This window comes from Triturus cristatus, chromosome 11, assembly GCF_964204655.1.
Source record: "Triturus cristatus chromosome 11, aTriCri1.1, whole genome shotgun sequence".
Classification (NCBI taxonomy): Eukaryota; Metazoa; Chordata; class Amphibia; order Caudata; family Salamandridae; genus Triturus; species Triturus cristatus.
This window is the reverse complement of record NC_140594.1, coordinates 902,104,900-902,126,428: the sequence shown is the minus strand read 5'-3', so window position 1 is coordinate 902,126,428 and position 21,529 is coordinate 902,104,900. Positions and strand designations below refer to the sequence as shown.

The 21,529-nt window shown below is 43.6% G+C and overlaps 1 protein-coding gene across 2 annotated transcripts in view; it reads right to left on the bottom strand.

The window, feature by feature from the left end:
• The window catches only part of STRIT1 (small transmembrane regulator of ion transport 1), a 74,320-nt gene that overhangs the window by 32,083 nt on the left and 20,708 nt on the right, over positions 1-21,529 (bottom strand). The window contains exons 2-3 of one of the 2 annotated variants that reach the window (XM_085634814.1): positions 12,760-12,792; positions 6,701-6,758 (exon numbers count right to left, since the gene is read on the bottom strand). In XM_085634814.1, coding sequence (XP_085490940.1) covers positions 6,701-6,758; positions 12,760-12,792 — 91 coding nt within the window. The remainder of the gene's footprint in view (positions 1-6,700; positions 6,759-12,759; positions 12,793-21,529) is intronic. The other variant, XM_085634815.1, reaches the window with a different exon arrangement.

Genomic DNA, 21,529 nt, shown 5'->3' with positions numbered 1-21,529 from the left:
AGTCAGAGATGTAAGTTTTATGCTAAGCATAGAGCACACGTTATACTTAGGCGAACATCTGCTTGACCCATTGCTTGTATTTAGAGTTTGGACTGGGTGCAAGGCCAGATGGTGCTACTTTAATAGAACTAGCTTGGCTCCAAACCCATGGTTTTTGTTCTTTCCTGCCACTGACATTCCCTCATTGCTTAAATAATAGAGTGTTGGCTGAAAGCCGCTTTCGAGCAGTGCAAGGGTTAAATTGCTGAGCAAAAGGACTTTCGCCTGTGAAAGTTGCTGGACTCTGTGGTTTGTGCTACTTTGCATTGTTTTGCATCGCATGAGCACCAGAACAAACCTTTAGTAAGTCTAGGTCAAAGACTATTATTTTTTAACTGAGAAAATTATATTTTATATAGAAAATAAGCCTCAATAAGGTAAAGGGGGTCTCAGAATATAAAAATCTTGTAGTGTTTGTTTTATGTACCGGCAGACAGTTGAGACACTTTACAAAAGATAAAAAAAAACAGTGTGTTTTTCAGAGGGTTAAAGTGGTTTAATCGTCTTTACAGGTATAGCTCACTATTCTGTATTCTTCAGGCCTACAAAGCCAACGTGGAAAAGCGGCACCACAGATGCTAGATGAAGCAGAGCTTTGGGCAGCAACTTTGGCATGCTACATAAGGGAGAAGTAGCAGAGAATACATTGTGGCAAAGATGTTTGCAGCTGTTTCCAGGGATTCTCTTCTCAGCAATTTGTCTCCAAATTGGGGCCAGATGTAGGTAAGGTTTTGCAGTCACAAACAGTTTGAAATTCTGTCTGTGACTGCAGAAACATTTTTATTGAACAGTAAACCCATTTTGGGACTCTTGTAACTCCATGCCAATTTTATATTTGGAAGGGGAATGCTGTAGGTGTTCCTTTCAAATACTGAAATAGAATGAGATGTATCAATGTATTGTGCTAAAATCAGTTTGATACACATTCAAAGGTTATTGATTCTCAATCTTGGGTGGTAACCGATTGGCAAAATGGAAGGGGTTCCCTCAGCACTCCCTTTCCCTTTAAGAATTTTTAACAAGATTTGTTGAGGAGTAGGCAGTTGTTCAGGAGACACTTCCAACTCTCAAACAAACATCTCCAAAAACGAAAGCTTTTTTTTTTTTATTTACCCCGTATCAATAAAGGAAAATCATTTGCATTTAAAAAAATGAAATGTTAACTTCATTTAAAGGTGGTCACCTGCTGGCCCTAGCAGGCTGCCATTCCTATGATGGCTATCAATCAGAGTGAGTTGCAATTTGCAACTTACATGATTACTGTTATTATGCTAGGTAAGATTTTGACTCACTTTAAAACAGACCTATAAGTACATAAGTTGGCTCCAAAGATTTAATACTGTTTTCATATTGCATCCCTACTTTATTGCCAGAAAAATGCAGAGCCACAATGAGATATTTCATTTTCAGTTCAGAGAGTTGGTGGTATAACATCTGACTATGCTGTTTTAGATGCTAAGAAACAGGGGGCCAGATGTGCGACCCACCAATTTGCAAGTCACAAATTGTGTTGCATTTGCGACTCCCAATTCGCGACTCGCAAATTGGGATGCACAACAGTGTCTGAGATACTGTTTGTGATCCCCAATGGGGTGGCAAATTGCATGCCTCATGCATATTATTGAGGCTGTCGCAATTTGCGTCCCTATTGGGAATAGCTGGCCCTCCCAGGGGTTGTGACATGCTGGGTTCAGCAGACCACCATGTCTGGCACTGCAGTTCCTGATAGATAAGGGTGTTTGTCAAGGATATGTTTTTGGTCCCTACTCCCTTTTCTTTGCTACTAAACATCATTGTTGAATTTCTCTCTTGTTCTCCCGTGATGCCCTTACATTCCCCAGCAGGAAAACCCTCATATTATTGTTTGCGAATGACACTATGCTGATCTCAAAAGCACCAAGTAGGCTGCAGCATCCCCTAATACTGCTTTGAGGAGTTCTTGAGATCCATGCCACAAAGACGAAATATATGTTGATCAACCAACACAGATCTTATAAGCGAAGCGTAATGTTGGGGGACAAGCCGCTTAAGAGTGCAGATGTTTTCAATGAACTTGGCGGCACCTTGTCCTCGACTATGCCCTGGAAGCCGCAAGTGGATGCCATGGCTCTCACGCATAGACAGATTATCAGGGCTATAGTGAAGAAATATAGCTGTTCCCTTTCTAAACCAATTGGCCCTACTCTAAAAAAAATGCCATTAAAGCATTGGGGAAGGCTCTGTATGGTTCAGAACTTTTTGGATGAGAATATGTTTCTGAAGAGTGTGACCCACCTTCCCCATGCACCCCTTTGACACTCTTACTGCTTGATTTAGTTAGGAAGGAGTTAGCTGATAAAGGCAAACTACAGCCGTTAATATACTGCAGAAGGGTTTGGTCCACACCAAATCTTGCTCATTGTGCTCTGGCCTTGAGGGACGTTATAGATGCCGATCGGTTCCACAAAGTCAAATGGCTACAGCAAATCAAAAAGCTACTAGTTGGGGGGGACATGGCCAACCACCAGAGAAGATGGCCGCTTCTTTGAGCGGCTCCGCAAACCAGTTCTCTCCCCCTTCAATATCTGGACAATCATTCGATTCCATAACCCCGACCTGTGAGCCTTTGAACCGGTGAGCGAGGCAAACTGCTGCTGAGCGGTGTACCGTGATGTGAGGTGACGGCTGCTTTATAAGATATCGGTGAGTCTTTGGAAAGGCAGTGAAGCCCCGGCCGCATGAAGCGAATCTGCAGGCCGTGAGCAACACTCAGAGTTCCTATACTGCCAGGAAGGTGAAACTTTGCGGAAGGCCGACCCGAACAGCAAAACACATTGCGGCTGACAGACTGAACCGTGAACTGCTCTGATACTGCTGCCTGTGAATGGACACCTAATTACGGTGGGAGCCTGCGAATGGTGCACTGATCTCCTGGTTGGGAGTGAGTGTTTTGGATTGTTCCCCCCCCCCTCATTGGCAGAGAAAGTGGCCGATCAACGGTGGAGCGTTGTGACCGCTGGCAGTACCGGCTGGGGTGAGAGACTTGAATGAACAAAAAGAAAGAGCACCAGAACATTGGAAACAGTGCAGCAAAGCAAAACTTAATGGAGGGAAGCACCCTCAACTACTGCCCGACAATCAGCAACACAGGTCGTGGGCGTGGGGCCTGATATGACCAAGTTAGCGGCCCCTCAGAGAAACCTGACAGGCAACACAGGTACCTCCATTTCCCTGTGGCAAGCAGCAGGAAGTACCTGGGTCATCGCCCCTTCCTACCAACTAGCGTCCTGGTGCCTGAAGGACATGACTAGGACAGAAGCATGAAAGGGACCCATTAAAACAAAGTTAGACCAAGTCACGCTCCCTAGAGGGTCAGAGGGAGCAGAGACCCCCGGAGACCAAATATCCAGTGTGCCCCTCTTAAACCCAGAGGAAACACCCTCGCCCTCAAAGACATAATGCGGTGATCCAAGGGGAACAAACAGCCCTCGATGAACATATAGACATTGTCACAACAGAAATACCCCTGGTGCATGCCGACATCCGAAATATGGGAACTAGAGTCCAGGAAGTCAAAGACACAACAGTAGCCCTTTTTCAGGACACCAAGGCCCTCAAGGACCAGGTTAGGGAACTAAAAGTGACCACAGCGAATCTGGAAGCAAGACTTGAAGATTATGAGGGCAGATCATGGCAAAACAACGTTTGCATTTTGGGGGTCCCGGAATGGGCAGAAGGGCCCGCTACAGACCAATTCATTGAGGAACTTATCCTCAAGTACCTACAACCCCGTGGTTCATCTAAATTCTGTTTGGTTGAGCAAGTTCATACAGTGCCAGGAGGCAGAGCCAGCGCAGGCTCACCAGCCAGACATAGTCTAGGTCGTCTCTATAACTTCAGGGACTTGGATGTAGTGTTGCAGCCAGATCGTGTGGCCCCACCAGTGCTTTAAGAAAATGCCCAAATAACCTTCTTTTTAAACTTTACCCTGAAGGTACAAAGACAGAGACGCAGCTTCCTATCAGTGAAACAAGTACTAAGAGATAAAGGAGTGAAATATTCAATCCTCTTTCTCGTGAAGTTGCACATTGAGGATGAGGGCAATATATGGTTCTTCAATATAACGGAGGCAGTATGGACATTGCTTGACAGATAGCGCGCAGTCTGGGGCCCCTCATTCAAGTCACAATGAGGGAGACGGTGAGGAGAAACATCAGCCTCATCTGTAAACATTGCGACGGAACTGGTGCGACGAGACAATATCTCCATAATTCATCAAGAGGACTAAGCTCTAGAATGGGTTTGGGTCTTTGAGACATGGAACACGCCTGGCATGGCATTGTATGAATTGACAGCTTGTGTAGAAAACAGAGAGAGACCCCTTGTAACTACCAAGGAAAATGAGGTACTCTTCAGAAGTATAATAAGTTATCCCTTGAAGAAAATATAGAGCCTAGTCATCAGCTATCGCTCCCCCACTGCGCCTTATTTCAATTATAAACACAACAAATGATCAAATAACTAATTATGAACTAAGACACTCACTTGATATATTAAAACGTATTTTATTAAAAATATATTTCTCCAATAATTTAAAAGAAGGGGGGATTCTTCTATAACACACTCCACGTCACAATTGTAATCCTAAACAAATTATTAAAACAATTAATACAATTCATAAAAATGATCAAAACATATTACAAATTATGTTATGAACCAGCATAACACAGAGAAAGCAACACATTTTAGACAGTACACTTTGTCATATACATTTGCATATACTATGGGAAATTACTTCAGAACACAGCTTGGATACATTAATAAATCTTGCATCTGCAAGTCTATGTTGACCCTTGGATTATGGGCACGGATGTGTTGACGCGTTTCGATGGATTGGGTTATTGTTCCATCTTTATCACGACAAATAATTTAGTTCTCTCACTTTTAATCTCTGGTTTCTCATTCCTGCATGAAATAAATATATACAGTAAATATCTATATTTTTTGTATCTTGCACATACTGCCTACTACTTTAATGTGTCAAAACATCACCTCCACACACAATGTACTCAGCTGTTAATGCTAGCTTAAGATTTCTCAGTTTTACATTGAATTTATATCACAAAGTGTTATTTATTTCCATTGACCCAAATAAAGAAACATCATCCCATATTGTCCAATTGTTCCACCAGAACCCCGACTGAATGTACAACATCCACATATTCTACAGTATCCAAACTTTCTCCATATTCTTACAGGCGTTAGTATATAAATACGAACAATTGGACAATATGTGATGATGTTTCTTTATTTGGGTCAATGGAAATGCATAACTCTTTGTGATGACTAGGCTATATATTTTCTTCAAGGGACACCTACTTGTGAATTGACAGCTTGCCAGGCCAGAACAGAAGGTAGTTTTTGGGTCCCTAGAGGGTAATTGATAATGGGCAAAGCTGAAGGCCAGATGAAAGTGAAAGCAAAGTGACTCCAGGATCCACTTAATTATTGTTCTGCCCTAAGAGCATAAAGGTCAGAGTGAGGAGAAGATTTGTGCTCTGGGGCAGGGGGCTGGGAATGCAGAAGTCTACAAACCCTTAAAGTTGGAGGGGCGACAGGCACTCGGCTAAGTTGGGGGAAGCAATCGATAATGGCTCCGTCAGGCAGGAATGCTGGGAGGGGAATTTGTTCTAGGGGAAAGAGACTAGAATGGGATTTAGTTAGCTTGTTAGGTTTACACTGTAGACTACTTAAGAGACACCAAGGCACAAAATGATTACTAGAGGCCAGCATGCAACAACAGGCAAATTAGATATCCATATTAGGAAGAACACATCCTCCAAATGAAAAAGGTAGATCATCTCATGGTCCCAAGTCACTCATCAATAGTCTCTACTCCACATGGTGAATAAAAAAATCCCAGAAATCCGTCTAGTGACGTAGAACGTAAATGGCCTGGGAGATAAAATTAAATGTGGCATAGTACTCCAATTCGTGAAGAGGCGCTCCCCAGATGTAGTCCGCCTGCAGGAAACCCACCTCGTAGACAATGCATGTAAAGCACTAGACTGCTGGGGCTACTAAATGGTAGTGCACACTGGGTTCACCTCAGGGTCCAGAGGCGTGGTGATACACCTCAAGAAGCATTTCCCATTTATTGTAGAGAAAACATGGATGGACGGGGTGGGTAAATATGCAGCACTGCCGGATAAATGGAAGGGGAAACTATCAATATTCTCTCACTGTACATCCCACCGACATTACACAATGCAACGCTTCCAGACCTAGGGACACTCATGTTGGAACTGCCACTGGGACACCTCTTCCTGGGTGGAGATTTCAACATGACACTAAGTGATACATTGGACTGGTTACCGGCAAGAAGACACATGTGACGCAGACACGCTTGGTCGAAATCCTCAGTTCCCTGGGCCTTGTCCATATTTGGAGGACGCTTAACCGTACCATGCGAGAATTCATGTTTCACTTGAGCATTCACAAATTGCCCTCTTAGTTTCATTAGAATCTCAACTTCCCGGCTTTGGAGACATAAGACATCTGCCTCTGGGAATATCTGACCACTTCCCAATCTGGGCGAGGTACACTACTGGAATGGAGCGATCCAGCAATACAATTGCCATTAACTACTCATACTTTAAGATAAATTTAGAAAAGAACTCACATGGGCGACAAACCAGTATTTTCGGGAGAATGAGCAGTCAGCCGCCTCCGCAGGAACTCTGCGAGACATATAAAACAGTGATAAGAGGACAAGCCCTCTCTTTGATGGTGGGCATGGGAGAGACTAAAGGAAAAAGGTAGAGGAGTTAGAACACAATATCCTAGAATTAAAAGGATAATTGATGAGACTAGACAATGAGGAAATAATGCACTCGCTTAGCCTTAAACAGCAAGAATATAAGGACTTGCAGACAGAAGCCGCCAAGGCTGCAAACAAGTTGGTGCAGTACCGAATATATAAGAGGGAGACAAGGCAGGTGAACTTCTCACTTTTCTTGATAAACAAGAAAGTGCTAGTCGATGGGTAGCATCCATCCAATCGTCAAAGGGAGAAAGTCGCACTTATCCCCAAGTAATAGCAGAAGCATTTGCTGCCCTTTATGTGCATATTTACTCCCCCGGGGAGACATCCACCACACAAGACGCCTTAGATCTTCTTAGAGACAGACCCCTCCCAGCACGTACAACTGCTGATACACAGCTCTTAGATTGGGACTTGACACCTGAAAAGGTGAATCAAACAATTACAGTGCTTAAGTCGGGAAAAGCACTGGGTCCCAACGGGATACCAATAGAATTATATAAAACTACGGCCAAATATACAGTATCCCACCTGCTTTAAATGTATGAGGAGAGCGAGGAGAGTGGCATGCTACCTAAAGACCAATGACTGGCCTCTATTGTAGTAATCCATACGGAAGGTAAACAACCCGACCAATGTGGATTATATCGACCCATATCCTTGCATAATGTAGAGACAAAAAACCCGGCCAAGCTGCTAGCCCTCTGCCTTGTCCCAATCATACCCAGACTGGTAGACCCAGATCAATCCGGATTCATGCTAGAACACAGCACGGCTCTCAATCTACGGAACCTTCATGAGGTCTTGGGGTGCACAAACAAAATCCAAGAAGATGCAGTAGTTCTATCGCTTGATGCCCATAAGGTCTTAAATATCATTGAGTGGCCTTATCTAGTTGCAGTCCTTAAGCATCTGGGTGTGGGACACCGGTTCCTGTCCTGGATTCGACTCCTATATACTGCTCCGCTGGCACAAGTTGTAGTGAATGGTAGAGTGTCGCAGATATTTCTACGTCATAGAGTAACCAGACAGGGCTGCCCTCTCTCACCCCTACTATCTGCACTAGTGTCAGAGCCATTGGCGGCCTGGATTCGAGGTGGCCCGCTGATCCGCGGCCTCCGATATACGGCAGATTGGGGGTAATAATATCACTATATGCAGATGATCTTCTTCTGTATGTGGTGTTGCCCCAATCTACTATTTCCAGAATTTTAAATACCTTTGCCACATCTAGGAGATATTCTGGATTAACAATCAATTGGTCCAAATCAGTGATCTTCGTCTTACTCGGACAGACACCACGAATGCCGAAGGATTGTGAGTCACAAGTGGCGACGAAGGGATTCCGATACTTAGGAATCTTTGTCACATCCCACCAGGATTTATTTACCATTAAACATCTCATCATCCCACTTAATTCGACTGAAGGGCGACATGCAACACTGGCACTCACTTCCCCTCTCCTTACTGGGCAAGGCGGCTGTTACAAAGATGACCCCTCTATAAAATGATGGCTCTGCCATACTTTTTATGTATTTTACAGAACACACCGTTTCCTGATCCTGATACCTATTTTAGAGCCATACAAGGTCAGGTTAGAACCATGCTGTGGGATGCTACGGCCCCTAGAATTGCTCTTAATATATTAACCCTTGGATGGCAGGATGGCAGAATTGCACTTCCAGATATCCAAAGGTACTACCGGGCGGTGCAATTGACAGTGACCAACCAATGGGGACATCAACCTATGAAAGAACAAGCCTTCCTTATAGATCGCTTTGTCCTAAAGCCAAGGGGATATTTACCTGCACTGTTCACCAGACTGAAAAATTGGCCTCTGGAGGGGCCCACGGCCCTGACGATTCAAATATGGCACTCTACACTCAGTAAGCTTGATGGAAAAACATGATTACCTTGGTGATACCTTTGTGGGATTCGGACCTTCTGGGGTACAAGCGCAAGAGGCAGGGGATTTGATAAATGGGACCTGTTGGGCATTTTGATGGTGGTAGACATATATTCTGGAACGGGAATAATACCCTTTGAAGAGCTACAAAAAACATACAACTTGGCCCCCAACGAAGCGTTCCGATATATACAACTCCAGGACGCCCTGTGGGAGGGAATACCCAGAGAGGAAACCCTGCCAGAATCGTCACCCCTAGAAAATAGACTACTTGAGGAGCATATCTCCCAAAGGGTGATCTCGCTAACATACAAGAAACTTGTGAACAATGCCCCAGATATGTTAAAATGGCTGCGAGAAAATTGGGAGCGAGATATCACAGACATGCAGGAGGATGAGTGGCCCTAGGCCCTGGCTTCTCCTAGAGAGGTAGCTATCAGGTCCTGCATCCGCCTAATACAACTCAAAATATTACACAGTGCTTATATCTCCTGTACAACATTGGTAAGGTTTGGGAGATGACCGCACCCACTCTGTCATAGAGGTTGTGGACATGAGGGAATATTTTTTCATACAATATGGGCCTGCCCTTAAATTCAATCTTATTGGGACGTGACAACACAAAATTTGAGCAAGGTGCATGGGGTGGTGCTGCAATTATCTGCCAAGTGGTGCCTGCTTAATTTATGGGATGCAACGGATTTGGGTCGGGAGAACAGATTGGTGTAACTCTGGGCTTGAGGATTGTAAAAAAATATATAGCACGCAATTGGGAGGCTGAAGAGGCACCATCCCTAAAAGACTAGGAGAGGACTATGGATTGGTGTATGGTAGTCGAAAAGGCTATCTACAAAAACAGAGGTTGCCCTCTAGTGGGGAAGGGTGTGGAACAAATGGAGTGAATACAGAGGCTTCCCATGCCCTGCCCCGGAGGCCCAAATGAGACACTCTATATCGGACAATGGCGATGGATAAAGGAGGGTCCTGGAGGGACGTTGATGAAACAAACAAAGTATGAGATGCAAAACAAAATAGATTACTACCTGTCTCTCCTCAATAAAAATAAGTTTAAAAAAAAAAGAAAAAAGCTACTAGTTGCAGTGGTATAGCTGGGGGTGGCGGTGCGCCCTGGGTGGCACTGTTTTTGGGGCGGCGTAGGTGAGCAAGTTAGGTCTGTCAACTACCACCATCCCCTGCCTCTAGAGAACAAGTTGTCCATCAGCTGCCAACCCACTCTTACCTGCAAACCTAGGGGCCACCCTGGGTGGCAGTAGGTCTAACTACGCCACTGACTAGGTCACATATGTATGAAGGATGTTTGGGAAAACCCAACGGGTAAAACAATTCCCTCATCGGAAACATTGAAGTACCATTAATGGCTATGGATCTGGCAATGTAAAGCTTGTGCAGTGGAGAGCACGTCACTGACAGGAATGTTCTTCGATTTTAAATGCCATTCTTTATTGGAATCTTACGGAGACATTATACCTGTACCTTGAGGTAATTCAGTTTTAACTCCGTTCTGTATTCTGTCGCCATTTTGTTGCCCTCACTCAGGCAGCTTGGTAAACCGAGTGTTTATGCCCTTTGTACTGCCTTGTGTCAAATAACCTTCCCTTCCTTGTTGTGAGGGCAATTCCAGGAACTAGCCAGACTGACTAAATCCCTGCCTATACTGACTAATCCTTGTCCCAACTATTTGTTGGCCTTCAGTATTCTTTCTCTGCATTGTCCTATTTTGCAAGTTGTCCTTTGAAGCACACAAACATGTCCTGCCGTTACTGATTGACCTATAGGTGCTGTCATTGATTGACTTATGGGGTTGGGCAAAAACATGACTCAAGGGGGGCGTTCTGGTTACATGATGCCTTGTTTTGAATGTTTTCCTATTGGCTAATATTTGGCAGATCTTGTATGTCCATATTGGCATTTTGCATGCTTGCATGAACCAGGACTGCCCCTTTCTTTTATGCTGAGTATGTAACCCTCACATATATAAGGCCCCAGTGTTCTGCTCTCTTTGGACTGCCTCATTCAGTTGCTGCGGCTTCTGGGTGACGTAGTTACACTCATTTTGAGTTTAATAAAGATGTTCTTTTATATTTCAGTTTCTGTGCCAACTTCTTTTTTTTTGTTAGTTTAACCCTGAGAAGGAGTTTTGAATTTCTTCAACCTCTTGATACAAAGCTCTATTTTCAATTTAGGGTTGGAACTTTGGCTTTGAAATCCTTCACCAGCAAATGGGTCTCGAATGCAGACATTGTGTGCCCTGGATGTAATATTTTTACTGAAGCTGTGGTTCATGCTTTGTTTGCCTGCTCTGGCTGTACAGGGCCTTGCTTAAAAGGGATAAAACCCCGTTGCAGGGTACTGGGGACCAGAAGCTTTATTACTGCATTCAGGGGCATGTACAAGCTCCTATTGGCACGGGAACGTCACTTTTTAGACCGTTCCCGTGGTGATAGGGTCTTCGCCTTATTTAAAAGGCAGCGTTATCTCACTTAATGTGGCTTAACGCTGCCTTGTAAATAAGGCCCTCTTTCACACTACGCTTAGCGTGAAATGGGAGAGCAATGGGTGTTGGGGTGGGCATTCCACCACAACACCCATTGATTCTGACACTGCCTCCTATTTACAAGGGAGGCATAAATAGGAGGCAGCATCAGAATTAAGAGCAGGGAAAACCTGGTCTTAACCTGGCGAAGCGAGGAGAAATGTTTTATTTCTCCTAGTTTTTTATGTTTTCATGTGTGCTTCATTGTGCATAACACCAATGATTGTTTATGTACAGGAAGGTCCCCCTTCCTGCACATAAACAATCATTTACAAAAAAATGCTGTTTTTGCAACTTCTGTGTGTGCTGCATTAAGCAGCACATATAGAAGTTACGAAACCGCATTTCAACATTGTTTATGTTCAGGAAGGTTGACCTCCTGTACATAGACAATCTTCCCCTGCACGCAGTCACCCTTGTACTATGGTGCAAGGATGCCTGTGTTGGTGCTAAGTTGCTAAACCTAGCTCCAGCGCAGGGGGAAATGCAGGGCTGCACCATATTCTTGTAAATGTGGTGCAGCCCTGTGTTTCAGAAGTGGCGAAGCATGTCGTTAAGCCAAGAAGGCTAACGACACGTTCTGCCACTTCCCTTGTACATATGGCCCTCAGAATCTTAAAATTTGACACTCGGTCATTGGTTGCAAGCTCTGTTGCCAAGTTTTTAGGATGGGCGTGGGTCATTAGATCTAGAACCCTAATTTCCAGCTTGCCAATTGACCCCTCATGTGTCCTCTGATTAGCTGGGGGGCTACCTTCAGAGCTGGGCTATGACTGCCATTTAATTGGTTATCTGAGAAGATTTACCTGAGACATTGGAATTCGAACTAATATAACACTTGTTCTTTGTGGTCTATGTGTGGGGTTTTTATTGACTTCTATAATCAAGCACACATTTTAGGTCTATTTTAATTAATGTATTACGTAGATATTTTAATAAACACTGCAGAGCTTTACATGAGAACAATAGATTATGCTCACATTTTTTAATTCATTCTCCTTGTATGCTGCAATGCTTTAGCTCTCAAACAAGCAAAAATAATACGCATGTATTTTATGTTTTAAATAATTTTAACAATTTTATATGTAGAATATAATTATGTAAATAATTTTATGACATGAATAGTGAAAATAAAGCTTACTGAATTCAATTTGAACTGGCTCTCCTTAGATTGCAATTTTGCTGCTGAAAGTATATCGTTTTTGGTATGCAATTGGCAACCCTCTTGTTTAACACACAAAATTGTGGCCAAAGCTAGAACACTGGACATTTTTAATATTATAAGCAATGCAGTATTGTGTCACTCATTTAAGAGATTTTTAGAACTGTATTGAATGTTGGTGGAGAGTGGATAACTTTGATTCATTGAAATGGTTAGTTCTTAAAAAAATGGAATGGCAATCTCTTTGATGTGTTTATGTTTGTAACTAGTTCTAAGTAATTGTAAAAAACACTCACCTGCTGAAGTATTTTCAGCTTTGTTTTTCTCACCTGACAAAAGAGAATATGAAATCCTTTCAGTGGTAAAATCAATAATTTAAATGCCAATAAAAATACATATCTTCATTCATGCAAGCAGTTCAAATAGAATGGCAAATATTTTAAACATAGAGCACGTGTTTTAAAACATTTATTTGTGTTTAAAATGTAAGAAATAATTGCAGGTTTGCTTTTAGTCTATTGATGGATGTAAATCAAACTAATTTAGTGAAATGTACCTAGAATTGCACCAACAGACACATATAGACACTCAGGGGACAGAAACATACAAAAGCCTGAACAAAATTTTATATGGAATCAAAGTGAATTACAGACAGAAACTGTTACAGGATGACACAGCCATGACCGTATAGTCATTGATATTGTGAAAAATCTTTGCACATTCCACCCTATAGTTTGTAGATGTGTATCTAAAAGCGTGATTACTAAGTAACATTTATGGGATGGTCATCCATGGGACTACAAATTGATAATGAATGATTTGCCAATCTATAGGAAAAAAATAAAATGGCAGGAGTTACTAAGTAATTGCTGCCATGCCCATGTTCTTTTGTCATTAGGCAGAAATTCTCATTCAGTGAAATAAGACATTCAAGTTCTATCAGTTAGATTTAACATTGTACCAGATGTTGAACTCCAAGAAAGGAGTATATACTATTTCAATACCAGATTCACAAAACATTGAAATTTACCCCTGTAGGGTTCCTCCTATGTGCGGGGCAAACTAATGATCTTTTTTTTTAATTTACAAAGGGATTTGAGGAGAAGGTCTGGGAAGCTGCATCAGTTGCAGGTTCCAAAGTAGTATCATTTTGAGTCTTTCATTTTCCTCTAATACACAAGTATGTCTGTATGGCAAATTATACACTATAATTAAACATACCAAAAAGTCCTCCATATATGTTAATGCACTTACAAAGTTGTTTTCTTTATGGGAAAATATATTATCCCATTCTGAAATCCATTTTCAAGAACATCCACCAATTTTGGTAGTCTTATCCTGCCTTTCCCAGGTGGAAATAGATTATTTTCCTGCCCTTGACAGTGATACATTTCTAACTGTTTTACTCATGGGAACTGGCCAAGAAATATGTATTACCTACAAAAGGTTTGTTTGTAGGAGGTCCAGCACTTGCAAAGCATTCCTTCCCATTACACGCCACTTCTCTGTATGCAACTCCACTGTATACTATTTCACTTGACGCAACCCCACTGTACAACACTCCACTCTACTCTATTACACTGTACACAACTCCACTCTTCACCAGTCCACTTTACCCTATTACACTGTATGCATTTCCACTATATGCACCTGCAGTGTGCCCCACTCCACCATAGGCCACTCCAGTATATCCTATTTGACCCTACACCTGCCACTTCACTCTATGCTATTCCACTGCATGCCACTCAACTGTATGGTACTCCATACTACGCCACTCCAGTGTATGCCACTCCAGTCTACCCCACTCCATTCTACACTATTCAATTGGACACCACCCCACCGTACTCCACTCCGCTGTATACTATTACACTCTACCCCATTGCAGTTTATGCCACTCCAGTCTACACCACTTCACTGTAGACCACTACATTGTACACTACTCCACTAGATGTACTATTCCAGTATACACCACTCTGCTGAACACCACTCCACTCTATGCTATTCCGTTGTATGCCACTCCACTACTTGCTACTCCACTCTACATTACTCCAGTGTGCACCATTCCACACCAACATGGACGGATCACTCAGCTATCATTTTTTAGCTGTACAACCCTCCCATGTACCTGACTACCAATCCAAAATAACTCACTAGGACCTATCACAACTGGAAACAGGTGGATGGCATTATATTCAATGCTCAATTGTCTAAAGCCCAAAAATAACTTCCAGAAGATGTGGAAATAGCCTCTCTTCAATCCAATAACTGGCTCTCATACGTGGCTGACAAGATAGCCCAGTATGAAAAAACCTCCAACAAGAGAAAATCACCCACTGCTCCATGGTTTTCGGAAGCCCTTAGAGCCAAGAAACAAGAGTGTAGATGACAGGAGGGACGCTGGAGAAGCAACTATAATGCCAGCGATCTCTCCAACTACAAATGCCTACTGGTTGAATATAAAAGCCTGATAATGACAGAGACGCACTCCTATTTTGTTAAACAAATTGAGGAGGCAGAGAACTCTACCAGAGAACTCTCTCAAGTAGTCACTAAACTGTCTGGACCTCCAGAAAAAAACACAACTGAGCGCTCACAAGATTATTGCAACATCTTAGTGCAACACTTCATGAAGAAAGTGGAGCAAATATATGTCATTTTTGACACTAAAACACGCTCAGATAGATGCATTCTAGCAAATGTGGGCTTGCCTAATGCTGCGCCTTTCTCTGAATATAACCTAATTACCAATGATAAGATCATTACTCTTATTCAGCAGGCCAAATCAGGTTCTCCCTATGACCCTTTTCCCCCCAATATGTTCAAGCAAGCCCCTGAGACTGTCTCCCAGTCTTACCACTATCTTTAATTCCATGTTTACTCAGGGAGTTTTCCCCACCATTTGGAAAAGGGCATCTATTTTGCCACTACTGAAAAAGCCCAACCTCGATCCCACCGAACCGAATAATTATAGACCTATTTCTCGTCTTCCTCTATGTGCAAAGTTGGTGGAAAAAGTTATGAACGAACAGTTAACTTACTATCTGCTTAACAACAACTGTCTAAATGAAACCCAGTTCCATTTTAGGGCAGAACACAGTACAGAATCTGCCCTAATTAAAGCCACAGATGAAATCAGAACAATTTTGGATACTGGGGGCGCTGCTGCTCTGATTTTTCTCGACCTGTCGGCAGCCTTCGACACAGTTGATCACAATGTGCTACTTAAGCGTCTGAATTCTATCGGCATCTTTGACAAGGCTCTCACAATGATCTCTTCTTTTCTGTCTGAAAGAATACAATCAGTAGCTTTGGGCAGCTACAATTCTCCTTCCTTTGTCCTTCCATGTGGAGTCCCACAGGGCTCATCCTTGAGCCCCACTCTTTTAAATATTTACGTATCTGAATTGGCGACACTTATCAGATTCTTAGGATTGGAACTGACTTCATATGCAGATAATACACAAATTGTCGTGTCTGTTTTCAAAAATACTCTGCCACCGATGCAAATTTTCAGTCAGTTCATGGATGAGCTCTCACTGTCTTAGACAAAATTTAGATAATATTGAAATAGTCATTTTTGCCAATTTTTTGACGGTCTGGTTACAAAGTTGGTAACCCAATGAAATAGAGACGTCACCGATCCCAGTCGCCAAGGCAAAGAACATGGGCATAATTCTTGATAACAAATTGGACTTTGAGGCATAGGCTAATGTTGTCTCCTCATCAAGTTTCTTTCTTAAAGTAATCAAAAAATATTACCTTTCATTCCTGTCGACAGCAAGAAAATAGTGATTACCTCACTGATTCTTGCAAAACTAGACTATTGCAATGGGATTTTACTTGGTCTGCCTGAGAAACAACTTAAAAAGTTGCAAATGATCCAGAATGCAGCCGCTAGTCTCTTCTGGGAATTCCCTGTGGAGAAGTGTGGCTCACTGGTGTGGAGAAGTGTGGCTCACTGGTTAGAGGAGGCAGACCTGGAAGCAGAGGTTAGCCCGGGACCAGGGTTCAATTCCCGGCTCATCTGGGTCTTGAGTCCATAAAATGTCCATGGACTCGATAATTCTCACTCCAGTGCATACTCAATTCATGGGTTCACACTCTGCGACTCTGGGCAATAGCTTGCTTAATCTCCACAATGGCCCCTCGCGGCGGGATGCCTGGCTTTCACCTTGCGGATGCCCTGCCGGGTTATCTCACAGGGGAATACCAGGACGGGTTCCCTAAGCAAGCGCTTAGAGACCGCTTGGTGATTTGCGCTATATAAATTCCTGCACATTTACATTTACATTTACATTTACATTCCCAAGTTTCACTCAGTCAGAAAACACCTGCAAAAGCTGCACTGGCTCCCAGTTAAGAGCTGTATCATCTTTAAGGTCCTTTGCATTACCTACAGGGCACTTCATGATACTGGTCCTAAGATCCTGTGAAGTACTGAGAATTTTAAGCCCAGCTGTGCAGGGGAACACACCCTATGACTTCGGGTTCTTCCTGTTTCAGACCTACAGAAACACAGAGTCTTCTGGGTGAAGTCAAAGATCAGTTTATTGGCTGCAGACCAATTACAGGTATCCTAGAAGTACAACAGCGTGTATGTTCTCAGGAGACTGCTAAAAATCACAGAAACGGGCTTCTCCTTAAATACAAAATATCATGCCTCAGGCACACATTCCTTGGTTTACGATATGGCCATATACATGCATACATTTCAAACGAAAAGGCAGAGTCATGATGACCATCCCACATTCCAGTTAAGCCAGCCCACAATTATTTACCCAGCAAGTCTCAGATCCCACATAAGATATCGATAGGCCCCAATAAACACGAGCCATCTCCTGTTTGGAAAACAAGCCATAAAGCAGGAACAGTCAGGTGTGAAAGAGATTAGCTGGAGGCTCGTGTGGGATGAAAAGGCTTTATGGTGTGTCAAACCCTGATGCTAATCACAGGTGGAGCGAAGGACGGGGAGCTCGTGAGACCGGACTGACCTGGGGCAGCGGAGCCAAGCTGCCCAGGTCACAGAGAAGTCAAAGGAAGGCACATGTGCTCTAAAAGGCCTGTATTTGCTTCATGATATGTAGCCTATGTGAGGGCAACCATAAGATGGCCACCGCTCTAAGATGGAACCCACGGAGTCAAGTATAATAACGTATACATAGTGCATTCATAGCTAAAACGTTACACAAAGCACTTGTACATACCGCATTGACCATTCGCGGTTCGCTAATACCGGGATAGACAGGGGTAGGGCCCTGCCTCCTACGCGGTCCCAAATTTTAAAGTACGACAGACCCTCCTTTTGCCCTTACATAGGCAATAACTATACTCACATCAATCCGAGTCTAGGTCAATATTCATGAAGTCATGGAGATGTTGCTGTAGCATCATCCTATTACTTAGCTCGTCCCTCGATACAGGTTTCCTCACACATAATGTAGCACAGAGGCCACATATCGCAGGAGCACACTGTATGCACAGACAGAACAGGAAAAGGATGGCTAAGATCATTCCAATGACCATCAGAACTTTCCAACCCCAGGCAGATATCAGTTCCCAGAACCACCCACCAGTGACCAATCTCCTTTGTCCACGTGTATGGATTCAGATATTCTATGCAGTTTGGAGATGGCTTGATAAACTGTTGGAGCGTTGTCTGGTATGAAAATGCAACAGCTAGATTGGATAACCTTACATACCCCACCGCGGTCTGCAAGTATGACGTCTAGAACCATGCGATTCTGCAAAGTCATGAGGCGATCCGCTTGGAGCTCAGCTGTCAAATTACCAAGGGCACCAGCCGTAACATTAACAGTGGATTCAACCACACGAGTCAGTTGTCTCAGGTTCCTACTATTGACCATAGGTCCCCAAAACGGCAGGAAACCCAAAAAGAAGTCTCCCGCTTCCTGACCGGCAGTATCCTCCTTACTAATCACGCCGTTCACAACTCTGGTCTTGTGATAGTCAGAGGCAGCAGTAAATGTCGGCGGTAGCAAGTTTGCAATATAACATGTGCCCGAGAAATCAGGGGGCAACCATGTATATGCTCGGTCATTGCAGACAAAATATGTACCCTTGGCAGCCAAAAACGCAGGGGAAAACTGTGACGGAAAAGTGTACGTTTCAGTACAGTCACTTCTTCCCAGTTGAGCTCTTGGATTCTGACCATTACCTTGCAAACAGAACCGACCTATGTGGGGTACAACCCAGATTGGGGATGAAATTTTTCGCTGTCTTTCACCCAGACTAATACTATACCCCGTCGCGTTCCACCCTACATAAGCTCTCAATTCCTCCTTGGGTATAGATGAGTAGGCGTCGATATCTCTGCTCATATCGGCAACTCCTTTCATTAAAGCTTTATTATTTGTGCTAGGTTTGATGGAACGCGGTTGTCGCGGGGAGTAGGCGTCTAATGCAAAGAGAAACATGGTCTGGAATGCCCATGACGATCCATTGTAACTAAACGGCAGCACTAGATAAGGAATACCCTTATTAATGGTATGTGGCATTAAACCACACACCCAGCAATTGGTTGTATTCATGACTAGTTGGTGCTGGTGTAGGAGCTGAATAAACGAGTTGTTTACAAACTCTGATCGTCTAGCTTGTTCATGTTCAGGCAGAGGGTGAAAAGAGTGTGAGGAGACAGTAGGAGGAGGTATAGGCTGTTCAGTGGGTGCAATGGGCTCTTGAGAGGAGAAGAATACAAATCCTACAGTAAACACTACCATACTACATAATACAAACAGACATAAAAATACAAAACGTTTGCTCTTCATTATTTTACACATTCTTGCTTTAAAGTTCATTTCCTCAGCGGGTCTCTCCATCTTGAAAAACTCCATCCTCTAACCGTGCCGCTTGCGGCGGGTGAGTTTCTTCTGCTAAGGGGTACGCCTGTCAGTCCAGGGAACGCCCTAGACCAACCAGAACCGTTGACCTAACGTCTTCGGCCTGTACCCCAAAGTCTTGGCACCGCGACCCTGCGGCTGAACCCGGATGGTGGTTCAAAAAACAAAAATCAAGAAAGTGCTTCAGATGGGAGAACTATGATATCAAAAAATAAAAAGGTAAAAAGAAAAAGAATATTTATTTGTCCATAGGCCTTGGTCTTAGATTGTAGTGAAAACGGCCAGGTACTGTCTGATCTTGAAACAAGAGTTCAGGCTCTGTGGTGTCCAATCGAATTGACGGTGGCACAGCTTCTTGTAAAATATCGTCACTCTGTTGTGCTGAAGTTGTGCCTTTTATGCGTGCATCACTGAACGGCACAAAACGAGGTACAGTGTCTGTTTCAGAGTCAGCGATACCCTCCTGGACCCACTGGTCATACGGCAGAGGCAAAGGTATCCTTTTGACGTGGGCGCCGTGGATCCAGTTCTTCTTCCCCTTTACTCGAACAGCTGATCTTGTAGACAGAAGTACGAGATGAGGGCCAATCCAACGGGGCTCATCGTTGTTTTTGCGCTGGAAATTCTTCACCAGAACCCACGTGCCAGGGTCGATAGGGTGTCCTGGAGCCGCAGAGGCCTGGGGGAGAGTATCATGCACCTGTTGGTGTAAAACACGCAATTTAGCCGTCAATTCGTACAAATAATCAAGCAGTACTGGATGTTCGATTTCACTGAATTTCGCCGGTCTTGGCACACCCCATACATTGGTAGGGCGGCCAAAAACCACCTCGTATGGGCTAAGTCCCACTCGTGAGTGTACGGTCATTCTGGTGGACAGGAGTGCTAGAGGCAGAGCGTCAGGCCATTTAAGACCGGAGCTCGTCTGGATTTTGGCCAGCTTGAGTTTCAGAGCGCCATTGTAGCGCTCTACTAATCCAGCTGATTGGGGGTGATTTGCAGCGTGGAACTTCTGCTTGATCCCTAATCCCTCACACACATTCTTCATCACTTGGCCCACAAATTCACTCCCATTATCACTCCACACCATTCTTGGCATTCCAAACCTAGGGAAAAATTCCTTCACAAGGGCTTTGGCTGTGGATAGAGCAGTGTTGTCCTTTAGGGGATAGGCTTCTATCCATTTTGAAAAAGCGCAAACAACCACCAATACATATTTCAGGTTGTTGCACCTTTCCATGTGGATAAAATCCAGCTGCAAAACTTCAAATGGATATGATGGAGGCGCAAAATGACCAGCTGGAGTTGGGGTTCCCCTACCAGGGTTGTATTTCAAGCATACCATACAATTCTTGACCACATTCTCTGCACACTTGGGAATCCCAGCATTCTGCCATACTGGAGCCAACAACTTACAGATTCCTTTCATACTGATATGTGCCATTCCATGTGCCATAGTAACCACTGGAAGCACATATGCATCAGGTAACAACCATCGCCTATGTCCTGACAAATCAATCCAACCACCATTCTCATCCAACTTACCCATACTTTCTCTCCACTTGCTCAACTCTTTCTCTGTGGCTTCAGTTTGAAGGGACTTTACACTTTCTATTGTGTTTTCACACATTCCAACATCACCAACCCATCTTGCAGGGCCTGCAACATACAGTCGAGTCTTCACATCTTTTGCTGTTTCTTTCGCGACTTCATCAGCAAACGCATTACCACGACCAACATCATCAGTGATTTTCTTGTACGCACTGCATTTCATAATCGCAACTTGTGACGGTAGGGTCAGCGACTCAAGGAGATCATTCACCAACTTGCCATTCTGAATCTTAGCTCCATGCGAAGTCAGGAACCCACGTTCTTTCCACAATCGCCCAAAACTGTGCGCCACGCCAAAGGCGTATTGGCTATCCGTATATATGTTCACTCTCATTCCTTCAGACAACACGCATGCTCTTGTAAGGGCAATTAATTCTGCTGCTTGGGCTGAATTATGTGGCACACGTGCAGTTTCCACAATCGTGTGCAAAGTCGTGATAGCATATGCAGCAGTCGTATCACCATTCGGAAGCTTGAAACACGAACCATCCACCCATAAAGTACCATCACACTCAGTCAGGGGAGTATCTTTAAGATCTACTCTCCCTTTCGTCTCTTCTTCTGTTCTGAACAGACAATCATGTTGCTCAATCTCATC